This window comes from Podarcis melisellensis (genome assembly GCF_964234715.1).
Source record: "Podarcis melisellensis genome assembly, chromosome: 4".
Classification (NCBI taxonomy): domain Eukaryota; kingdom Metazoa; phylum Chordata; class Lepidosauria; order Squamata; family Lacertidae; genus Podarcis; species Podarcis melisellensis.
This window is the reverse complement of record NC_138531.1, coordinates 66,514,187-66,536,031: the sequence shown is the minus strand read 5'-3', so window position 1 is coordinate 66,536,031 and position 21,845 is coordinate 66,514,187. Positions and strand designations below refer to the sequence as shown.

The 21,845-nt window shown below is 40.2% G+C and overlaps 1 protein-coding gene across 5 annotated transcripts in view; it reads left to right on the top strand.

Moving 5' to 3' along the window:
* The window catches only part of EPHA3 (EPH receptor A3), a 203,032-nt gene extending 181,536 nt beyond the window's left edge, over nt 1-21,496 (top strand). For all 5 annotated transcript variants that reach the window (XM_081908397.1, XM_081908399.1, XM_081908398.1 and 2 more), the window contains 6 exons: nt 5,228-5,289; nt 6,044-6,253; nt 8,076-8,225; nt 10,902-11,095; nt 16,541-16,696; nt 18,411-21,496. In XM_081908397.1, coding sequence (XP_081764523.1) covers nt 5,228-5,289; nt 6,044-6,253; nt 8,076-8,225; nt 10,902-11,095; nt 16,541-16,696; nt 18,411-18,516 — 878 coding nt within the window. In that variant the 3' untranslated portion in view covers nt 18,517-21,496. The remainder of the gene's footprint in view (nt 1-5,227; nt 5,290-6,043; nt 6,254-8,075; nt 8,226-10,901; nt 11,096-16,540; nt 16,697-18,410) is intronic.
* Nucleotides 21,497-21,845: the final 349 nt, after the last annotated feature.

Here is a 21,845-nt window from a genome sequence, read left to right as displayed (position 1 = left end):
CAGAGGCACACATTCACTGTTTAGGGACAGTGTCTCTTATTACTCACTAGAGATGCGATAAGGTGTATGGGTGAAATAAGACCTCCGACCATTCTTCCAGCACTGAATTATTCCCCTGTAACATATTTGTTTCTGTGCTGAACTTTCCTTCCACACTGGTCTCTAGGGTGTCCTATAGGCAGCAGCCCTAATAGCCAACACACATGTTCTCCTTAGTTTACTAATAATTTACAGCAATTTGTAGCAGTTTAGTATAATAAATTTTAGAAACACTGTTGACACAAGTTGTTATCGTGTAAATGGCTGCATTTTGATAAATTAACACATAATGTTTCTTTTAAAAAAATACGTAGGTTTTCTTTGGAGCATATGTTTCGGATTGCACATACATTTCCAGCTCAGTGATAGTGAGAATTTCTCTTCAGAACAGGATAAATAAGGCAGGAAATGTACGTCTAATGATTTGAAAGGCTTTTGCTTCTTTCCTAATTTTAAACTACTGGCACATTATCAATATGGAAACATTCAGATTGTAACCAGGCAACTTTGGCTTTTACTTGTTGCGTAAATTCATCTCATAAGCATTGCTTGCTACCAAATGTACAATGTTCCACTCAGTTTCTTTTTATTTAGAGTTTTGAAACATACTAAGGCATGTGGGACCTATAACAAAGTCTTGCTGTCTATAGCCATTCCCCTAGAGGAATATTCCAGACAGGAACATGGAATAGGAGCCTTGTTGTACTGTTTAAGCCTCTCAGTATGGGGGTAGATGAATGGGGTTTATGGGTGGAGAATGGATAAAGGACACTTTTTTCCTCCTTCCCCTATATGTCTACTTGAAGTAAGCCCCATTGATTCTGTGTGGTTTATGCCCTTGGTGAGTACAGCATTAAACCCTTAGCCTCCCCTCTCCTCACCCACTCCCTCTCAACTGCCATCAAGACTTTGTATGTTCATGGCTTCATGTCAGTCAATACGGTTGAGTTTTCTTTCTTTCGTTTGATTCACAGTGATATGTACTTCTGCCTAGCAAGGGTGTCACCTCTGTATGTAGGTGGCCCTGTTTCATGTGCAAACTGATAGGCCATACAGTCCAAGGAATTGGCTATTAGAGGAAACAAGTATGGCACTGCAGCAAATGGTAGTGGTGTATCCTCACATCCTTTAAGGCATGGTCCTGTTCATTGGGGCTGCCAGCTAGCTATGCCTTCCATCTATCAGTGTCACTATCCTACTTCTTCCCCCTTTGCGCCTATCAAACCACCTGTTCTTCCTTCCTCCCTCCCTTGATTTTTTTGCCACTGCATTAGTGGTGGAAGCTTTTCTGCTGCCGCTTCATCTCATCTTCACTGCTTCCGTACCTCACTCTGAGGAAGGACCAATGGCGTCTTCCTCTAGAGTAAGACATAGGCATGATCCCTATTTGGGCCAGCTCTGCTTTTAGAACTTTTACCTCATTTAACAGTGGTGTACACAGAGTAACATTTGTCCTTTATTTATCTTGCATCTCTTGAACAGATTGCTGTTGAGCCTAAAGATAATTTTGTAAATATGCAATGAAATCTATTCAAAGGTCTGAATCCACATTTTATTGTCATTGGAACGAAACAGTTTGTTGAGTTTTGAGACTGGGGAGCAATATTATGAAATAACATCCACGTTTTTACCTGAATAAAAGAAGATGACATGGAGGTTAACTGTGGCTGGATCTAGACACATAAAAAAACCCACTTCAGTTTAAAGCATTGTAAATTTAAACAGGGAAAACAGGTAGAGAAAAACGGGACTCCACATTGCCAGCTGATGGCACAATGTTATATCGCACATACAATGCATATCAATCGCTTTTTCTTTACCAGTCTAGCTGAGACCTGAGAGCAGGAAGCAACTAATGAGTCCTGTCAGCAGAAGCCACATGCAAGAACTTCTGCTTGTGAAATGGGACTTTCCCCCCTCCCATGCCCCCTGAAATTGGCTTTAGGAGGTTGGGAACACCCTCAGAACAGCACATGGTGACGGGAGGGAGATTGAATGCTTTAAGGCAGACTTGATATTCCTGGTGTTTCTCCCTTTTCTCCCCCTTAAATCAATAATCGCACAGACAATCTTGTAAAATGTATAAATAACATTTGTTCCCACAGAATACTTGTTGAAGAGTAACAGATAACAGCAGCTTTCTTCAGGCAGGTTTAAAATGGTAATTTGGTGACAAGTACATACTTAAGTCTAGCTTAAATGTAGTTGAGCTTTGGAGCTCAGATTTAGCAGATGTTCTCACATTTCTGGTTTGGTGGTGAAGAGCTGAGGAAAAGGCAAAAAAGGAGAGGATGTGCCCGGGCAGGTAAGAGAAGATATATATAGCTATGCCTTCTCCCTGTCAGGGCACAGTGGGAGTGTCTCTAATGGAGTTCTCTCTAGCAAACGTAGAGGAAAACTCTGTGCGCTTCAGCTCCTAGCATGTGCCCGTCTAACAAAACATGAATTGTTGGTTTGACTGCTTTTTAAATACCACACAAAATTTCCTGAGAATGACATTGAAATCCTCTCTCTGATATTAATTATTTTATTAAAACATGAGATCCCATAAAAATGATATGAAGTATGGCAATCTGTGGCTTCAATCCCTTTGCAACACCTCTGAAAGGTGGTAAACATTGTTTTGTTCATATAGCATAGAATGTGCATGGCAATTTACAAGACAGTAGTTTAACTTTCAACTATAGGTCTGTATTAGTAGGGATACCTCAGACTAAATAGGTCCGTAGCCATTTATAAAATGGAAATTGTGCACCGCCAGCGTAGTCCTGTAATGCCGTACGAGCACATAATTCTGGTAGCTTGTGAATTATTTGCAGCTGTAATATGGTTATTAATAATTAACTGAATGAACATTATGCTGTATTATGCCATGTATTTATTGATTATGAATGGAAAGCCATGGAGGGGGGCGGCATTATCCCTAAGGAGTTAAAGCAGTTGCTAAGTGGATTATCTAGTGGGGTTTTTTCTGGTTCCCAAGCCATAACTCATGTCAGACCTGACCAGAAAGATCTGAAAGACTGAGCTTTGTAAAGATTCATTGGAGCATAAGCACGGCAGTGTTTCTTCACAAAGGACACATGAAAGAACTGTGTCCAATTGCCATTAGGCAGTGGAAAGGCTGTTAGGGTCCTGAGTAAGACCTGCTACTCCTGAACTACTTAATGCTTGTGATAATTAAATGTAGTATATTTGCTATTAGCTAATTGTCCAGGCAAGCACATTATGTGACCCATGAGAGCAGCAAAATAACCAGAATGTAGAATGGTGATGGGATAAAATCAGACCAAATATTTATTGACAGCAGCAGGCAAGAGCAAGGGTTGGCATGGCATTGGGTCCCAGGATCAGTTCATCATTCCACAAGCCCCAGGTTGATGGAATGGGTCTGCTGGGTTTGGGTCGCTCCAAACCTGTATGACGGGAATCAGCCAGTGTTGAACCTTGCTGTGGTGCAAGCCAAGCAAGCAGGGTCTCACTGGAGACCAGGGTGCAGATTCCAACCAGTCAGATACTGAACCCATGCTTGGGTTTGCTGTGGTCAATTTTCCCCTCAGCTCCCTTATGCCGCCCCATACTATGTTGATCATGACCAATGCCATTTCTGCCCTCATACAAACAATGTTCTTCCGCCTAACAAAAGAATGCCATAATTTCACTGAGGGAAAGGTGGAAAAAAACCCAACCAAGTGCCAATCAGGTTGAGAGAGGAGGAAAAAATCCTGTCCAGCCCTGTCAACCAACGACCCAGAATTGCCCAGTGAAGGCTCTAACCTGAGATTGGGAGGGCGGGAAGCTTTCAAAGCAAAATGGCTGTGAGCTTCAGGGGGAGCAGCCTTATATAGGCTTTCTCCTCCCCTCTTCAGCAAGGACTCATGGGGCAGATTTTCCCCATGAGCCCATCACACAGAGAGAATACTGGACAAAACCTTGACCAGTATTTTGCTGTAATCTATGGGCCACAGTGCCACCGGGCCAAAGTGCCCCATGCTTATTGGGCATGGAATGAGGCTTAGTCACAGGGAAGCAGGATGGTATGTCGGCCATGTCCTTTTCTGCCCAAAGAGTGAAGTAGGGTTATATGCAGTGGGCTACTGATGGAAATATTTCCTGTGTGCTAATATTTCAGCAGTGAAGTGGCAATTTCAGACGAAAACAAGCATGGAGAAATCTATAATTATGAGCAATGGTTGTGATTCATCCCCACCCATCTGTGTATTTCTGGTGTATGTTAGTATATTGTCAAATATTCCCCTATTGCTTGCTCTCCTGCTGGCGTTGTCTGGCCTCTTGTCCCCCTGGCTCATTTTATGATCCTAAGCATTCTTAATTGGAAGTAAATTGTCTTGAAATCAATAGGATTCACTCCCAAGTAAATGTGTTTAGGATTAAGATATTGGCCTTTGAGCCCTGTGGTGACAAGTTTGCTTTATCCCTGAATAATTGTGATGATTTGCACCGATCTCCTAGGACAGAAGATAAAATAGATTCATATAAATAAATAGTCCTTTGTTGTGATTAAAGAATTATCTTCTGAAATGCTAATATTATAGCTGCCTTCATGAAACCTAAAATGAAATGCAGTTGCATATAGCCTTGCTATAATAGGTCAGAGTTGCCATATTGCTTCAGACCAATAGCTCACGTTAACCTAGCATTCTGTCACTGACAGAAGCAGCAGCTTCATAAAAAGTATAGGAGAACCTTCAAGTTGAAAATGTTTGCAGCAAACCAGGCATGGGAACCTCCCCCCCCCCCCGACGAGAACATCTTTCCCATATGATTGATCTGCTGGGTGAGGTGTGTGTGGGGGGGGTCATATGTCAACCGTTTTACCATAATACAGCTCTCTGCATTTTGTAGAACTTAACTTTTCTCTTGTTAACCCTTTACTTTATGATGATGATGAATTGTTTTTTATTAAAGATGTTTTTGTTTTCCCAAATGGTGCAAGTTCCTAATTATTTCTATAGGAACACAAGAGTGGCTTCGCATGGTAGGCTGAGGGGAACCATAGGCTTGACTTCCTTCCATTCAAGTTGAAAGGGAATAACCTAGATAAGCCTGGCAGGACAGCTTGCTCTATGGGATTAACCCCTTCATGCATGCATTAATTAGACTTAAGCATTTTGGTTATAAGGTTGCTTATCCTACAGAGTGATTGTGCTTAATATTTCCCCCCCAGGTAAACCTGTCATGATTGTTACTGAGTATATGGAAAATGGCTCTTTGGATAGCTTCCTGAGGGTAAGTACCCTGTTTATTCTGTGGTGATGCCTCTGGCTTTATAAATCAGTGTAACTGTACCATTATTGGTAGAATTTCAGACTAGTGGCTACCATAGTAAAGGCTATGTTGCAGATATGTAAAAATATCATAAGTATATGAGTCTACTGCTTGCCTCATAAGGAGTTATAGGAACATAGGAACACCTTGTACTCAGTCAGGGTATTGTCTACACTGACTGGTAACAGCTGTCCAGGATTTCATGCAGGGGCCCTCATCCCGCAAGCCTGATGTATGATACCTGGGCAACAAGGAAATATATGCACCTACTGCATTTTGCCAGAAGAAAAGAATGAAATTGTATTACACTGTGAAAAATAATATTGAGTCACAGATAGAATGTGCCCATTTGAATCCATTATATATGTTTATAATCATATTTTGTCTGCCTTCCTGTGTATCTGCTTAACTCGGAGTAGAGAATTAAGGTTTTCGGTGAAATTAGGCCCCCACAGTCAACTGGAGTGGGGGGAAATCAGCCCAAAGGGAGCTATATAGTCTGAACTCATATAAAAACTGTGCAATAATAAAAGGACAGATGAAATTACCCATGTCTCATCCGACAATGCCTGGGACAGGTTTATTTTCATTATAAGCACTGAGTTTTGGCAGAGCGTTTTCACAAGGCAGATTCCCAGTGACTTTGATAGAATGTGTGCGGATACAGGTCCTGGGTGCGTTGAAGATCTGAAAGGCTGTTGTAAATGTCTTACAGAAACATGATGCTCAGTTCACAGTCATCCAGCTAGTGGGAATGCTTCGAGGAATTGCATCTGGCATGAAGTACTTGTCAGATATGGGTTATGTCCATCGTGACCTGGCTGCCCGCAACATCCTCATCAACAGTAACCTGGTATGCAAGGTCTCAGATTTTGGCCTCTCCCGTGTTCTGGAGGATGATCCAGAAGCTGCCTACACAACAAGGGTGAGTCCGGTGATCTGTGAATGATTACTATGAATCCTTAGGTGTTTGAGAGCCAAATATCACATAGTGGCTCTTCAACAAGATCATTTATGTTAAAAGAGGGAGGGAGCGAGGGTGGGCACACATACATGACCACAACAATTCTATTCTGTCTAAGACTGTCCAGTATGCCTATACACTTCCTCCAATATTCTTACATTTCTGGCTTGGTAATGAAAAGTTGATGAAGAGATTTAAAAAGGCAAGGAAAATATATATGATTTAATATCGTTTAACCACCCTGCCAGTTTCACAAAAGCCAGCGCTGAAGGTTTTAGAAACACATAATTCTGCTCCTTTGGGGCTTTACAATCTTCTTTCTTTCTTTCTTTCTTTCTTTCTTTCTTTCTTTCTTTCTTTCTTTCTTTTCTCCAAGAAGCTCAAGGCTGCATACACTCTTTCAGGGATGGCTCACCTAGTGGGACAGTACTGCGAAATAGCCTCCCAGCAGCAGTGCTGGGATGCATACAGTGCTTCCCCCATGCAACTGCATGGCACCAACCTTGCTGCCACCTTGCCTCTTCCAGGAAGCAACAGGGATGCTGCTGACGGGAGGCTATTGCTACAGCTCTACCCTGCAGGGTGAGCCACGCTTGCATAGTTCTGTCCTCATGCTAAATGCCATCTGGTGAGATTTGGTTCAAAAATATGTATTCTGGAATCTAATCATATTTAAGATTGGAATCCTATGCATATCTATTCAGCAGTAAATCCTAGGTAAGTGTGTGTACAATGGCAACCCGTGTCTATCAAAATGGAGAGAAAACGTCAGATCCAGAAAGATGCCCAAAGTAATAACAACAGTTTCTGTGGTTCTGTATATCATATTAGTGGCTGTTTTGTGACAGTCCTACATAGATTTATTTATTTGGTTATTTAAAGCAAAATGTGTATGCAGCCCCAGAATGCATAGTTTCTGGGTTGCTTTACAATAAAAAGAAAAACAAATTAAATGCAAAATGCAACATAAAAGCATAAAATAGCTAAAAGTCAGCAACAGAGATTAAAATAAACTTAAAAGAGACCATCTAGGCCTGGCAAGTGAAATTGGGGTTTATGTGTTTTCCAATGGAATAAAGAACAATCAGACGTTGGTTTCCATACCATGTTCTTTTTCTGGCAGGAATTCCTGTGACATAAACAAGTAAACAGCATCAGGCAATGACATCAATTACATGAGGTTACTACAATAATTTAGTATTTGCCAGTGGGGTCCTGCTCCAAGTTATGGCCTCTAGGGAAATAAGGGCACCATTGCCTTTTCTAAGGTGGTCCTAGAGTTATGAAATGTGTTCCCCCAAGAAATCTTGATGGTTCTGATTTCTTTTCAGAAGCTGGAAGACTTTTTAGTTCTCGCAGGCATTTGGAAATTAGATAGATAGACTCCCAGTTGGTTTTATGTATTCTTTCATTGTTGCTACATGCATTTTCAATTGCATTTATTTAAAAACAAAAACAAAAAAATTGTGCAAACATTTGAAAATGTATTTGTTGTAAAACTGTCAAGAGATAGTGTAAATACGGTAAATAAAAAGTTACTTACACCACTGTCAATTCTTCTTACAAGCTACACTCAAACTTGGGTCCATTTCAGTTTTCAGGATGTTGAAACCATTCATAGAATGAGTTTTGCTCATAGTCATATCCTCCAACGATTTGTCTAATTTCCTTTTGAAGTCTTCAGAGTTGGTGGCTATCGCTACGTCTTATGGCACCAAATTCCATAGCATAAATGTGCATCCCACTGCCCATTGTTACTTTACACAATGCTTTGTGTTTGTAGGGAGGCAAGATTCCAATCCGATGGACATCTCCAGAAGCCATTGCTTACCGTAAATTCACATCAGCCAGTGACGCGTGGAGCTATGGGATTGTTCTTTGGGAGGTGATGTCCTATGGAGAGAGACCATACTGGGAGATGTCCAATCAGGATGTGAGTATACTGTGAGAGGAGGAAAAGCATAAGACAAGCTGGTGCCTATTTTTAATTTTGGAAAACCAAATGTTTGAAAATCTTACTTTCTCTTGAAAAAATATGTGGCATTTCTATGTAAAAAAGAATTTTTGAACTTACAGGATAAAGGAAGGAGGATGATTCAAGTTACTCCGAGAATAATCGACAAGTGCTTTTACATTAGTTAGAATGTTATACATCTTTTATAGAACTTTATGAAATGTCTCGTGATCCCTTTTGGCTGTATCTCCGCTGAGCTTTTCTAGGAGTATACTGGGCCAATTAAACTGCCTAAGAAAGAGAGGAGGAAATTGTGTTTAAGATTTTAATGAGCAAATGCCTTCGGATGCAGTGAGCAGATAACATGAAGTGATGGTTTGATTTGTTTAGAAGTCTTTTACATAGAGGTTCATTTAGATAGCTTTGAATTTATTGCTGTCCAACTTCAGAAAGTTAAACAGATCTGCCATCCTTTTATGCTTCTTTGGAATATAGTATTTCCCAAAGCCGTTTTAAAAAACATACCATATTGTTCCCTTAATTTGGTCTAGATATGTTCCACATGACTCAGTTAAAAGCTACCAATTCTGACCAGCTCTATACATGTTTTACAAATGGGAATAAATTTTGTGCATAATATCTTACCCTAATGCTAAGCAAACATACAGTAAAAGCAAATGAAATCAGGCACTTTTTAGCTAACAAATGGGGATATAATCATGGAATACACACACACACACACAAACACACACACAGGCTGTATCACAGTTTAGTGAACCCATGCTATTCATTGCTTTAAAATGACTCTTTATTGAACAGGTTTTCCAGTCTATTAATATAAATATATAACATTTTCCAGTCTATTGATTATTGTTAATAAATTAGTAGCCTGTGTCCCTTCTAACATGTTAATGCCAGCCTATCTTCGCTTGCCAGCATTAGCCATGCAATAATATTTGCACCAATGTTGCCCTTGGTTAGCTTTAAAATAAGAGTCTGAAATAGCTATGTAAACAATGATTAAAGGCAACTACGGTTATTATTAACATTAATGTAAATGTAACACCTCACTGTGGCAGTTGTTAACTCTGAAAGGGGAGGGGAAAGGAATTTCTTGTAGGTCAGGGAATGCTTTTAATTTCCTAGCTACAGTTTATAAAAAGACCAAGAAATGTTATGTTTACACTAGCCCCTAGTTATTCATATATCTATTGGCTGTTAGTTGTTCATATTGCCTGGATTAGTTAACTATATTAACTTATGGTTAATATGCTGGTTTAGAAATAACTTGCTGGTTTAGAAACTTGCTGGTTTAGAAATAAAGAATTGCTGCCCTGACAATGGAAATTAGAAAATGGAAGCTAATTTCATAATTTTTTCCTCCTGAAATGTCAAGTAGGAAGCAGTTGTTTATGATCTGCCACAGGGCGTTTGTTAAGCTGCCTGCTGCTTTTCAGTCATTTTCCTAAAATGATTATAGAAAGTCAAAATCTGGTTGATTTCTCACATGCAAACCACACAGCCACAACCTCTCAAGCCAAACCCCAACGTGGCTGGAAATATGCTTGTTAGGACAATCATGGGTAATCTAGCTTTATTGCTACTCCACATCCTTGTTAGCCCCTTAACCCATCTGTCAACAGTAATCTAACTCTATCTGCCATGCGATGCAGAAATATGGAAATGTCAGTAAAGCTGGATATTTCTGCAATTATGTGGCGTTAGCAACTGCCTGTGCAACTTTAAGTGTGTATTTGAATATCGCTTGCTTGTAGAGGCAAGGAGCACTCCCATTAAAAGGAGAAGGGATAACTTGTTGTGCTAAGCTACTAGCTTCCGATGTAGCCTTGATAGATGAATACTGCCCTCTTTCTGTGAAACAATTAATATATAGATATATTTATATATACTGATGTTCTCTCCCTATATAGAATTCTGTACCTATGAAATAGTCCCAGAGTTTGCATGCTTGTGTCTTTGTGTTAGTGAATATTATGTAAAACATCCTAGTTGATAATTAGATCTTAAAATGTAAGGCCTCTTTATTGGAGGGAGGGCTGTAGCTCAGAAAGAGAGTGCGTGATTTGGATGCAGAATGTCCCAAATTCAGTCACTGGCATCTCCAGATAGGGCTGGATAGACTCTTGCCTGAAACCCACTGGAATTTCTGCCAGGGCTTGAAGGCAACACTGAGTTATACAGACCAATAATCAGGCGCACTCTGAGGCAGCTTCCCATGTTCCTATGATCTCAAACAGCAATTCCTAAAAGACTGTTGAGGAGGAGGGGGGGATGAGTGGGTAGTGATCCTCCAGATGTTTTCTCTTTGGACCAATTAAGCTTGTATTGTAGGAAATGTATTAAGTTGACTTGCATTTGGTCTAATCAAAGCTGAGCACTGGACAAGACCAAATAGCACCTTCTTCAAAGAGCTACACATTATCCTCTGCTTCCTCTGTCACTTTTCCCTATCTCCCTCTTGTCAAGTGGCTTATTTTGCAAATAAAGAGGAAGAAGGACACGTCGGAACAATTGGAGAATGAATAGATTGGTTTTAAATACCGTGCGTCTGTGACAATGTAATGGAGATCCCTTGCAGAACCAAAGGGGGAAGCATCTCCTGATAATGTCTGCAATCTTTTTCTCCTTGTGCAGGTAATTAAAGCCGTGGAAGAAGGGTACCGCTTGCCACCACCCATGGACTGCCCAGCTGCCTTGTATCAGTTGATGCTGGACTGTTGGCAAAAAGACAGAAACAACAGACCGAAGTTTGAGCAGATTGTCAGCATCCTGGACAAGCTGATCCGTAATCCCAGCAGTCTAAAAATAATCACCAATGCAGCTGCAAGGTGACACAATACCTTCTACATCTTGCACACTGAGCATGAATGTGTTTGCTTTCTCTACCTCCAGTAATTACAATATATTTGCTTGGTCCACTACCTACTTCCATGTTTACAGCTATTTCTTATTAGTAATGTAGTTTAAGTTGGGGGCTGGGGTGGGAGGAAGCTATCTATTTATCTTCTATTAGGCAAACAGCATCCCTGACTGTTTGTTGTTGTCCAAAACCCAGTTTGCAAAGCAGGCAAAGGAACATCTAGTTTCAAAGTTCCTGCTGGTTGTGAATTCACAAGACCAGTTCAACAGAAAGCTGTAGGTGTGCAGCACCACAGGAATACTGTGATGAAAGCACACAGACATTATCAGGACAGAGCATTTTTTGCAACTGCATGGTCAGGTTGAACAGGTGCAGAAACTGTGAGAGATTTCATCCTTGCAATCTCAACTTGTGCTCTTTTTCAAAAATGCAGTTTTAGGCCTGAAGAAAATATGTCAGCAATGTCTAGTGAAATTTCAGAAACTATGTCGTGCAGATGATGGTAGTGAAGGCAACCATCATTCCCACTGATTTAGAGACAACTGCATAGCTCTTTGCCCCTATCTAGGTGCAGAATAAATTACATCAAACTTTTTAAAATAACTCATATGAAAGCAAACCAAAGGGATTCCAGAGGAGGGCAGCAAAAATCACAGTGGTCAGGTTATAGACTTACAAACAAACAAACAAACAAACAAACAAACAAAAAGGTGTCAAGCAGCAGAAGAAAACTTGTAATTGGAAGGGAGGGAAGGGAAGAGAGAGCTGAGAGTTGATTCCCCCTGGTCAGGAAGTTCCATATCTTGGCTCAACATTAAATAATACTTTCTCCTGCTAGTTCAATGTTCATCAATTATGAAATCATTTTATGCTCTTCTTTCTTACTAGGCTGATTGGCACTTTTGTAATCAGTGTTTTTCAGGTACATGCAGACTCTGTGTTTTGGAATACAGTGTGAAAAGGCACAATATCTGAAGTTTAGTTATAGTTTAGTTTGTGATTGTGCCAGAGCACTTGCACAATCTAATCATAACTTCTTTGATTTGTCTCTGCGGTTCTGTCTGGGTGTCTGAACATTGTTAACTTTTTCTCCACTCTGATTTAATCTGTATAACATATAGGGGTGTGTGTGTGTTTTAGGGCAAGTTGAGTTTTGATCACTTCCATTCTTTTTCCTGGTTCAGATTATTATTTCTTACCTTTGTGTGCACTGCTTTACAGTTTTGAATAGCCACAGTAGCAGCTGATAGGATGGCATGGGTGGAGCTGTGTTGCTCTCCTGGCTTCCCAACACAATGGGTCTCTGTTGTGTTAAACTCCATGTTCAACCAAGCACCAAAATGCCAGGAAATTGCAGCTCCTCGGGACTACCATATTTAGGCAATACAGATACTGTGTGGTATCCTATGTTGCAGTTAATTCAAGCTTTATTGCTACTTTGGAGCTGGATGACTATGGATATGAATCCCAGATTTGTCTGTTCACTGCAATAGCCACATGGAGTGTGTGTAATTGAAGTTACTGTATAATGCAAATAACTGGATTAAAACCCAAGTTTTTAATGTAAGCTTCTCAAAAACTAGACGCTATAGAACTCTATAGAACTTGAGTTAGAAAAGCAAAAATACCCTGCCCACAGGTTTCCAATATTATAATCATAGCAAATGAAAAGCATTCAGTATTGTTGACATTTACAACAATTTGGGGGGCATTCATTATCTGAAGGGGCGCTTTGGGCATCTATTGGTGAGCAGTCCATAAATGGTTGTCCTTAGGCGAAGGTGATGCCTTTGATGTCTGATTCGCAAGTCTAGGTCTTTTTAGCTCAAGGACCAAATGCAGTAGCTATCTGATTATTACTGAACTGAGCAAACATGATATAAAGAAATATCAGGGGAAGCAAATGTGCCATAGAGGTAGGTCAATTTTATTTAAAGAACATAGTAATTTTTTTTACCTGAATGACACTTTAAAGCAGCATAAATGACTGTAAAGGCAAAGTTGTACTCCTTGTGGTACTGAGATAATTAAAGTCAACAACATGTCTCCATGCCTCCTCAGTGTGGCATTTATATATATAAATGAATGAAAAAATCACACACACTTGTGCTTTTGTTGATCTTAAAATTAGTCTAGGATTCTGGTCGTTGGGGTCATTTATAAGCCATCAAAGTCATATTTCAGCTCACATAAATCTTCAGCAGCCTTTTACATAAGCAAAAATGCAAGATATTAAGAACTGCTCATTTGAAATAGATGCTCTCCCAGTCATGAGACACTCGAGTGCAGCAGAGGAGAGCTAGCTAAGAAGACAAGTAAAAATAGATGTGGAAACTTAGAGGGTAGAGTATGCAACATTTCTCTTAGTAACACACTGCTGCCTCTCAAATAGGAGTGCTTGATGGTAGTGGTTACAAATTGAGTTATATCTTTCCCCACTGGACAGCTGGCACGCTCAGAGCAGCAATTTGTATCAGTGGGAGGTAGAGCTCCATTGCTATTTATATGTTTATTTCGAGACATGATGCGGTGCGACAGAAAATTCTTTGCAATGTGGCAACATCCATCTCAATGACAGCAAACCATGGCTTTCCAGGCTTGCATGCAAAAGAACAAGGTTAATTCCAGCTGTTAACATAATAGGTCAGTCCATAAAAGCCGACTGCAAGAGGCCATTGGTGGAATATATACTCTGGAATCTCACTGCTGAGTGGGTTGCTGTCCTTTTATTTATGACAGCCATATGCCAGCACATGCAGCCTTCCAACCATGCTCAGTGCCAGAATGAATAGCACCGAAGGTTTCCCTCCCGCTTTGCCAGTACACAGAGAACAGTTTTGAAATGTTGCTAGTGGGAGTGGGAAGCGGCAGAAATGAAAGAGGCGGGGGGGAGTTGTGTTTCAATTCCCCTGAGCAGACATGTAATTTCCATGATTTCTTTTTAATGATTGCAGTCTGACGCTAGTAGGACCTGATTTATGAAAAGCTGTGAAAGATCAGGTGGAACCCTGCAGGACGTCATTTACAGCTGCACGGATTGTAGCCCATCTAATTTGTCTAGTAAAAGTGTGAGCTTATGGTGCACATCACCCAGCCCATAAATTTCATGTTTAGACCTGCTGTCTAGGGGGCTGGGTCAAAGGGAGGGGGGTGGAAGCCCATGGATGCAGATGCTCCGAAAGCCCGGCACTCCCTCGATGCGCATGAGGAGACATCACAGACTCTTCACAGCGAGAGACAAATTCCTGCTCATTGATAAACTGTCCAGATGTCCTCTCCAAGGAGGAAAGGAGCTTTTTTTGTGGGGAGGGGGGAGAAATGCCCTCCCCACTTCGAATCCTGCGAGAAAAATGATACTTTACAATGCTAGTTATTCTGTGGTTACTTGAAATTAGTTCATATTTTTGTCTTCATTACACCTTGGTCCCGACAACAGACATAAAAGCTGCACTGGGATTGTCCAATTTGTAATCCTGCTGCTCTGCTTTTTCTCATGTTGTTTAACATTCCACATGCACACAAAAAGGGAGCAGTGACGCCAGTCCCCCCTTTTACTAGAATGAAGCGGCATGTTAGATTGACCAGAGAGAAAAAGCAACTTCTCCATACTTCGTATATACTTTAATAAATGCCCTGGGATCCTAGTAGCTATACAGAGAAAGCTATAAATAAAAAACGTGGACATCATGAGACAAACAGAAGTTAGCTAGCTGTATCCAGTATAGTTAATTGCATTTCCTTTGGATTTGTTTCTGAAATGGACATTTAGGGGAAATGGCTGAGCATCAAAGAAATCATACATACATATTAACAAGAACTGTATGCGTAGCGGGGGAAGGCAACTGATGCATCAGATAGCCTCTTTTTAATAGTCACGTTAAGCAACTCAGCTCCTTTATACAAATGAGCAATATCAGACCTTTGCCACAAGGGGTGTTGCGTTGCTGATAATAATCTGTCCAGCTGAAATGTGTTGACTAGTTTTGGAGATGGAGGGAAAGAGAGAAGGTTAATATACTAAGAAGCTACAACAACTCTTTTGCGTATTGTTGAGTTTTGTTTTAGTGTTCTTTAATGAAAATTCATTTGGAGCAGAGACTAGGACTTTGGCCAACAATTAAGAGCATTGTCCTCATTCTGCGATAGACAGGGAGATAATAGGACAGCTGGTGGAGAAAAAAATCACGCTGTTGTGCCTGCTGGGCTGGTGAGAGAGTGTTTTTGGTCAGTGGGCACCCAGATTTTTGTTCTTTTATCTCTTATAACCGTATTGGGCAGGTGGGGGTGATGTTCATCTCCCAGGTTTCTTCATAGCTGATAAATCAGACATTATCTTATCAGATAACATGAGATGGTAGAAAAGGTAATTTTAAGTGCCTTTGTTTGTTTGTTTGTTTGTTTGTTTGTTTCTCTCTCGAAAAATAAATCATTTGTCTCTGGTGTATCAAATTACATGGACAAAGTGACACAGAGAATTCCAACTTCCCATGCACCAAAAAAGGATATTGTTTTTACTGCACGTACTCTAATTGTAGAAAGATTATTGAGAAGATCACATTTAAGCATGGCACATGTTGACTGACTGGCAGGGAAAATAGTAGCTTATTCCTCAAAGAAAAAAATCCACTGAGTTATATTTTTATATTTAATATTTGTTTTATTTGTTTTGCTGAGTCTCCACTATGTATTCCAAAGCCACAGGAAAATTTAGCATATAGTTTGCTCATCACCTTAGGGATGCAATAGCATGGAAGCTTAAGTTTTTAAACTTTGTTTTTATGAAGCAAATAAGCTTTCTATGTCTGTCTCTGCAGGCTCTAAAATGCAAAGACCTCTCAGGTTTCTTTTGATACTCCAGAACTGAAAACTATTGTAGAAAATTTTAGGGAAGCATTTGGTGATTTCATTGCATTTGCTGTCTGTAATATTTTGTGCTGCCAATTCTGAACAAAGCCATCTAGAGATTTTCAGTCATGCTGCAAGCTCCAGATGGTCACATCCTCCTATTTAAGCCACCAGTTCATAACGTGCTTAAAATCACACTGCATCAGTTGATTTAATCTGAGATTAAGAGAGTTTATCACTGGATTGGCTTGACTCTTATTTGAGGTATGTTTGTCAAGTTACACATACCTGAGCTAAATCAAGATGAGCTTCATGAAAGCTTCAATTCAAAAGAGGTGTCCTGACAATGCAATCATGAGCTTAAGACACAAGCTGAACAGCTGGTTCACTTAGGCACTGTGATTTCTCTGTTTTTCCCTAAAGCAATAGATTTCTGCAGGCATTAAATTCTGCACGCAACTTGCACCTCATCTGAAAGATTCTGCTGGGACTTGTTTTAAGTCCAGATACATAGGGAATCACAGTGTATTTATGTTCTCTCACCACCATCACATTCATTTTATTCCAGGCCATCAAATCTCCTTCTGGACCAAAGCAATGTTGAAATCTCAGCCTTCCGCTCAACAGGTGACTGGCTCAATGGCATTCGGATAGGACAATGCAAGGACATATTCACAGGAGTAGAATACAGCTCGTGCGATACGATAGCCAAGATTTCCTCAGAGTAAGAGTCCATCTTAAAACTGTTTCTTTGGTTGCTTTTGCATTTTTCATGCCATTTCTCAAATTATGAGATTTCAATCTTGTTTGCAGTTCAACATCTAGGTTTCAGTGAAATTAATGCAACATATGAGCCCAGCACGCAGCCCAGAACACATGCTCCTTTAAAGTCAACTCAGGCTGCAGCCTTAACTGGGTGCAAGTCCCATTGAATTCAGTGATACTTACCTCTGAGTAGACATGGATATGATTGCACTTCAAGAACACCTTGCTGAAATATACCACCCATGTGTTCAGTTACATATATGTCAATTTGAACAATAGAGTGTTCTTCATAGAATCATAGAGTTGGAAGGAAACATGAGGGTCATCTTTGCAATGCAGGGATCTTTCACCCAATGTGGAGCTCAAACCCATGACCCTGAGATTAAGAGTCCCATGCTCTACCAACCGAGCTGCCCCACATTTGTTCTACTTCTTTGAAAGGCTGTTGTAAAATCATAAATGGGAGATCTTCTTTTGAAAGCAACATGTGACTTTTTTGCTCCATCTGACTCGTGGCTGGGATTAGTTTAGAATTAGATGTGTCAATTTTTGATATAGGTCAACAGTTCAGCATAATGAAATTTTTAGCTTCCATGTTTTTGAAATGGAGCAGACGTTCTGATTTCTCAGGAAAATAGGGTGTTCTTTGTCCAGTGTCAGTTATGCTGATGTGGTGGGGCTGGAAAAAAGAAGGAGAGGGAGATCATTTTTGGCGTTCTGAAGATTTAACAGAGCCCAAAGATCTCAAGGAGATATACACAACTTTTCCTCTCTGTTTTATCTTACATCCTACGACGCAATATCATTCAACCTATATGGTGAATGTGGATTCGAACTGAGGTCTTTCTGGTCATAATAAATTCTCTCACCGTGGCACAGTACTGCCCATCAGGATGGATAAAATACTCAACCATCTGTCATTCCCAGTTGTGAGCCAGGATCATTGGGATTTATTTATTTTTAAAGCACTCTGCCACTTGCAATTCTGTTCACAGAAATCCTTCCAGCCTTAAAACTCAGACTCTTTGAATGAACCTTTCCCAACTTACCTAGGACCCTGGATGCCATTGGTTACCATATGTGAAAATTCTAAGAAGAAGCTATGTATGGCAGTAGCCACTGGCATCCAAAAGAGTGGTCCTCCATCAGTGGCATAGAATGGGTTGCTGGTGCTCGGGGCAAGGCAAGTGTTGCGCTCCCCTGGTGGACTGGGCAGTTGCTGCTGCTAGTTGCGGTGGCCGTGCACCTTCTCAACTTAGCAGCTCAGCCATCCCTGGTGTGGGATTCATGGGCATTGTGCCTGGTTGTGCCCCTCTCATAATTTTGTGCCCAAGGCCATCGCCCCTCTGCCCTCCCCCATTACACCACTGCTCCCTGTCCCCCACATACTTTTGTTTAAAGCATCCAAACTCTGCAAGCTGCTGTACAGGTGCAACAATTTTTCTCAGCCCCTGAGAATGTGTTTGTGTTGCTTCCTTAGGAGAGCTATTTTCTTAGATATCAGAAACATACTCCGCTGCCTTTGGCCCATCTGGAAACATTCAGGCCAGCTACCACTGTTTAGCAACATGCAAAGGAAGTTTCCTCATCGGCCTAACATTGTGGATTCTTTTGATGTGCGAAACACTTTCCAACTTCTCTGGAACTCATCAGGTGTGTTTTGTCTTTTCCAGCGACATGAAGAAGGTCGGTGTGACGATTGTGGGGCCACAGAAAAAGCTCATTAGCAGTATTAAATCTCTAGAGATGCATACAAAGAATGGCCCCGTTCCAGTGTAGGCTACCAAAACGTTGGCACTCGAGACACAACAAGAGGAAGCAAGACATTGCTGCAAAGGTCATGGTGATGAGTGAAAAAGTGCAAGACTGAAAAGGCACTCTTGTAGCATTGTTGGAAGCATGACATTTTGGGCCCGTTTCAAGCCCACTAAGAGACTCATACGTTGAGTTAAATTGCCTTAAAATAGGAATGAAAAACTTTTTTCTCTCTCTTATTCTTGAAGGGAGGGAGCGCCTTTCCCACCTTGTAATAATGGACTGCTCAAACATATACTGCATTTGAAAGAAAATGTTGGTTTCTTTGTTTTATTAAATCCTTCCATGTAACTTAGAGCCATTTCAATGCTGATGGACTGAATACCAAGAAAGGCAAACAACTAAACGGTGGATGTTATGCTAGGTCTTGACCAATTGTCAGCAGAAAGCAAGAGGGGGAAATACCCTTGCAGTATTTTTTTTATATGCAGAAAGGATAGGTGACTAGTATTTTATTTCTTTAAAATAATTGTAATGCTCTTTTGGGGATAATACCTCAGCTCTGTCTGGCCATATCTGCAAGGATATTCCTGCAACATTCTGTTTCGACGGTGGAAGGAAAACATGAATAATGTTGGGTATAAAATGAGGCAATAGTTCATGAATAATATTTGCTGTTGGGGCTGGTTTTGATGCATGTGTTCTTTTAAAAAAAGTCTTAATTTTTCTTTTAAAAGGCATATTTATTTCCCTTTAAATGTTTTCTTATTGTTTATATTTATATATGTTTTCACTGGGTTTAATTACTACCAAGTGCCAAATCCTCCCAGACTTTGGCTGCAGCCCCAGACATTGGGAAGAAATTTCAGTACAAGCAGTGAGACATTACTTTTAAGAAAATAGGTCCCAATCTAGAGGATCTGACGTAAGTGAAGAAAGAGGGCTACATGCCCACAAGTGAATAAATTTTCATGCACCATGTTCTGGGTAGTATAATCCAATGAACCACACAATCATTTTTCTCCAAGGAAAACAGCCATAGTGAGCTGTTTGTTATTTTCTTGACAACTTAACTCAGAGTTGCATAATTGCATGTACTTAAATGTTTGCAGTGTGCACAAAGTGTTGAATTGTGCCAGATATTTTTTTAAAAAAACCAACAACACCCACGCTATACGATGCATTACTTGGTGATAAAATTATTTGCTTATAATACTCTGGGGTCCAAATAGGAAAAGATGAAATCCCTTTTCTTAGTTCTTATATTAGAGAAGTAAGCTAGCATTGTTGGCATCCACTTAAGAGTAAACGATTACAGTATGTTTCTAAGGCTGCAGTCTTAAACACACTTACAAAGATGTGCTTGTAAGTTGTTCTATGTGAACAACGTGTATGGGACGATATCCAAATCAACACGTATCCTGTTTGTATTTTCTTTTGGCTACATTTGCCCTCACCGCAGTACACAGCAGCTTTTAAGATGGATTCGAGTCATACAGTGGCCTGTTTGCAAGACATGTGAAGTCAAAACATGGCTTGGCATGAATGCACAGGTCCTCAGAGTGGAGATTGCAGCTACTGCCCTCCTCCTCTAGTGCTGTTGTGCTGCTATGAGCTAAGCCATGGTTTGGCTTAGCTCGCCATCCGAATCTAGCCTCATGGTTTGTCACACTCCAGGCAAACAGTGAGCTGCAACCATGGTTTGCTCTTGGGTTTTACAGCTCATGGTTATCTAGAGGAGACATACCATGAGACCAGGTTTGGACAGTGTGCTAAGCCAAACCATGGTTTAGCTCACAGCATGCAGCAGCAGGATGACCAGGAAAGGAACACAGCAGCCACAGTCTTTTCTCAAGAACCCTTGTATTTGGGTTAAGCATTGGTTTGGTTTTGCATTATGTGCAAACATGCCCAGTAGGTGATCCGTTTTGTAAAAAGCATAAAATGACACTTCAAAATGCTGACACTCTGACTATACACAGAGCACTGGTATACTTTCCTTGCACACCTTTGTAACTTGCATGCCCTTCCAATATGATGTCATGTTTTTTAAAGTTCTCTGATCATAGCAGGATCTGGAAGTATACAATGCACCATCCCAAGCCCGTGTTCTGCAAGGATTCAGATCTGATTAATAGTGTCAAATAATCACCTCCCTTCTCTTTAGATTTGATCTCCAGCCATAAATGCACCATTCCTGCTAGCAGGAAGTTTTTGTATTGTTTTTAAAACAATTCTATTGATGTTCTTGGAAGTACTATCTAGAGCAAATTGTCCCCGAGGCAATTTTAAATGGCTGTGAAAGAAAGAAAAAATGTGTATTAGCAGGTTTTCAAACTACATTTTAGTCTTACCTATCCTTAATTATCTTTCAATGTCTAGTAATACCACGGGACATAATTATGTGTGTGCTCAGTACTAAAGACTGATTTCATTGTTTGTTCAGGAGGAAATTCCTTTTTTGCAGAGGGTTTTAAAAGAACTTTTTGTCTTCTCTTTCTTACAATTTTTTGTACTGTTCGGTGGCCTCCGATAGCCCCCATTCCCCTTCTGCCCCTGTACATATGTAAACATAGCAGTGTACAATTCTTAACTGTGGAGTAGAGGAAATAGAAATTTTGTGGCCATCTTCCTGTACAGGACCTGCCTTTGATTATTATTTACATCAAACAAGCATTGCAAAGTCTTCACTAAGAATATGTACCATATTATTGTTTTTGTATCTTAAAAATATTGTTTTTACATATATTATTTATTTCTGTTAACATATAACATAGGGTTTTTTTGTTTTTTTGTTTTGCTGTACTTTAGACTCCAATAAGCAATGTATAGATGTGATTTGAACTGGCAAATCCACGTTTGCTTTTTAACCTTTATTTCAAAGCATTACTTACTCATTTAGTTAATTACGTTGTGCAATTGTAGATGGCCTGTTACTAATGTAAAATGATTTGTAGTGGAAACATTTATATTTTTATAATAAACATAATGAAAGTATTTTTTACATATTGGAATACACAGGTGATTGTTTTGAAGCCAAGGAAACTGATTGTTGGGCAATCATTTTGTATTAAATCTCCTAACAGTATCTGGAGCAAACTTCTCAAGTTTAGGATACAGCTTCATCAGGCTAGCTGGTCATGTTAAAAAACAGCCCTACCACAATCCAGCAAGGAGAAGTGTCTATGCAGAAGTAGACTTCCATTCCACATGCCAAGTAGTGATGGCAGCAGTATTTGTGCAGTGTCTCATAACACCTATTCTGTATGTTCTTCACCTGCTGCCTACATCCCACTGGGCCCAATAATTCAAGGTGTTAGTGTTGATATAAAAAGGTAAAGGTAAAGGACCCC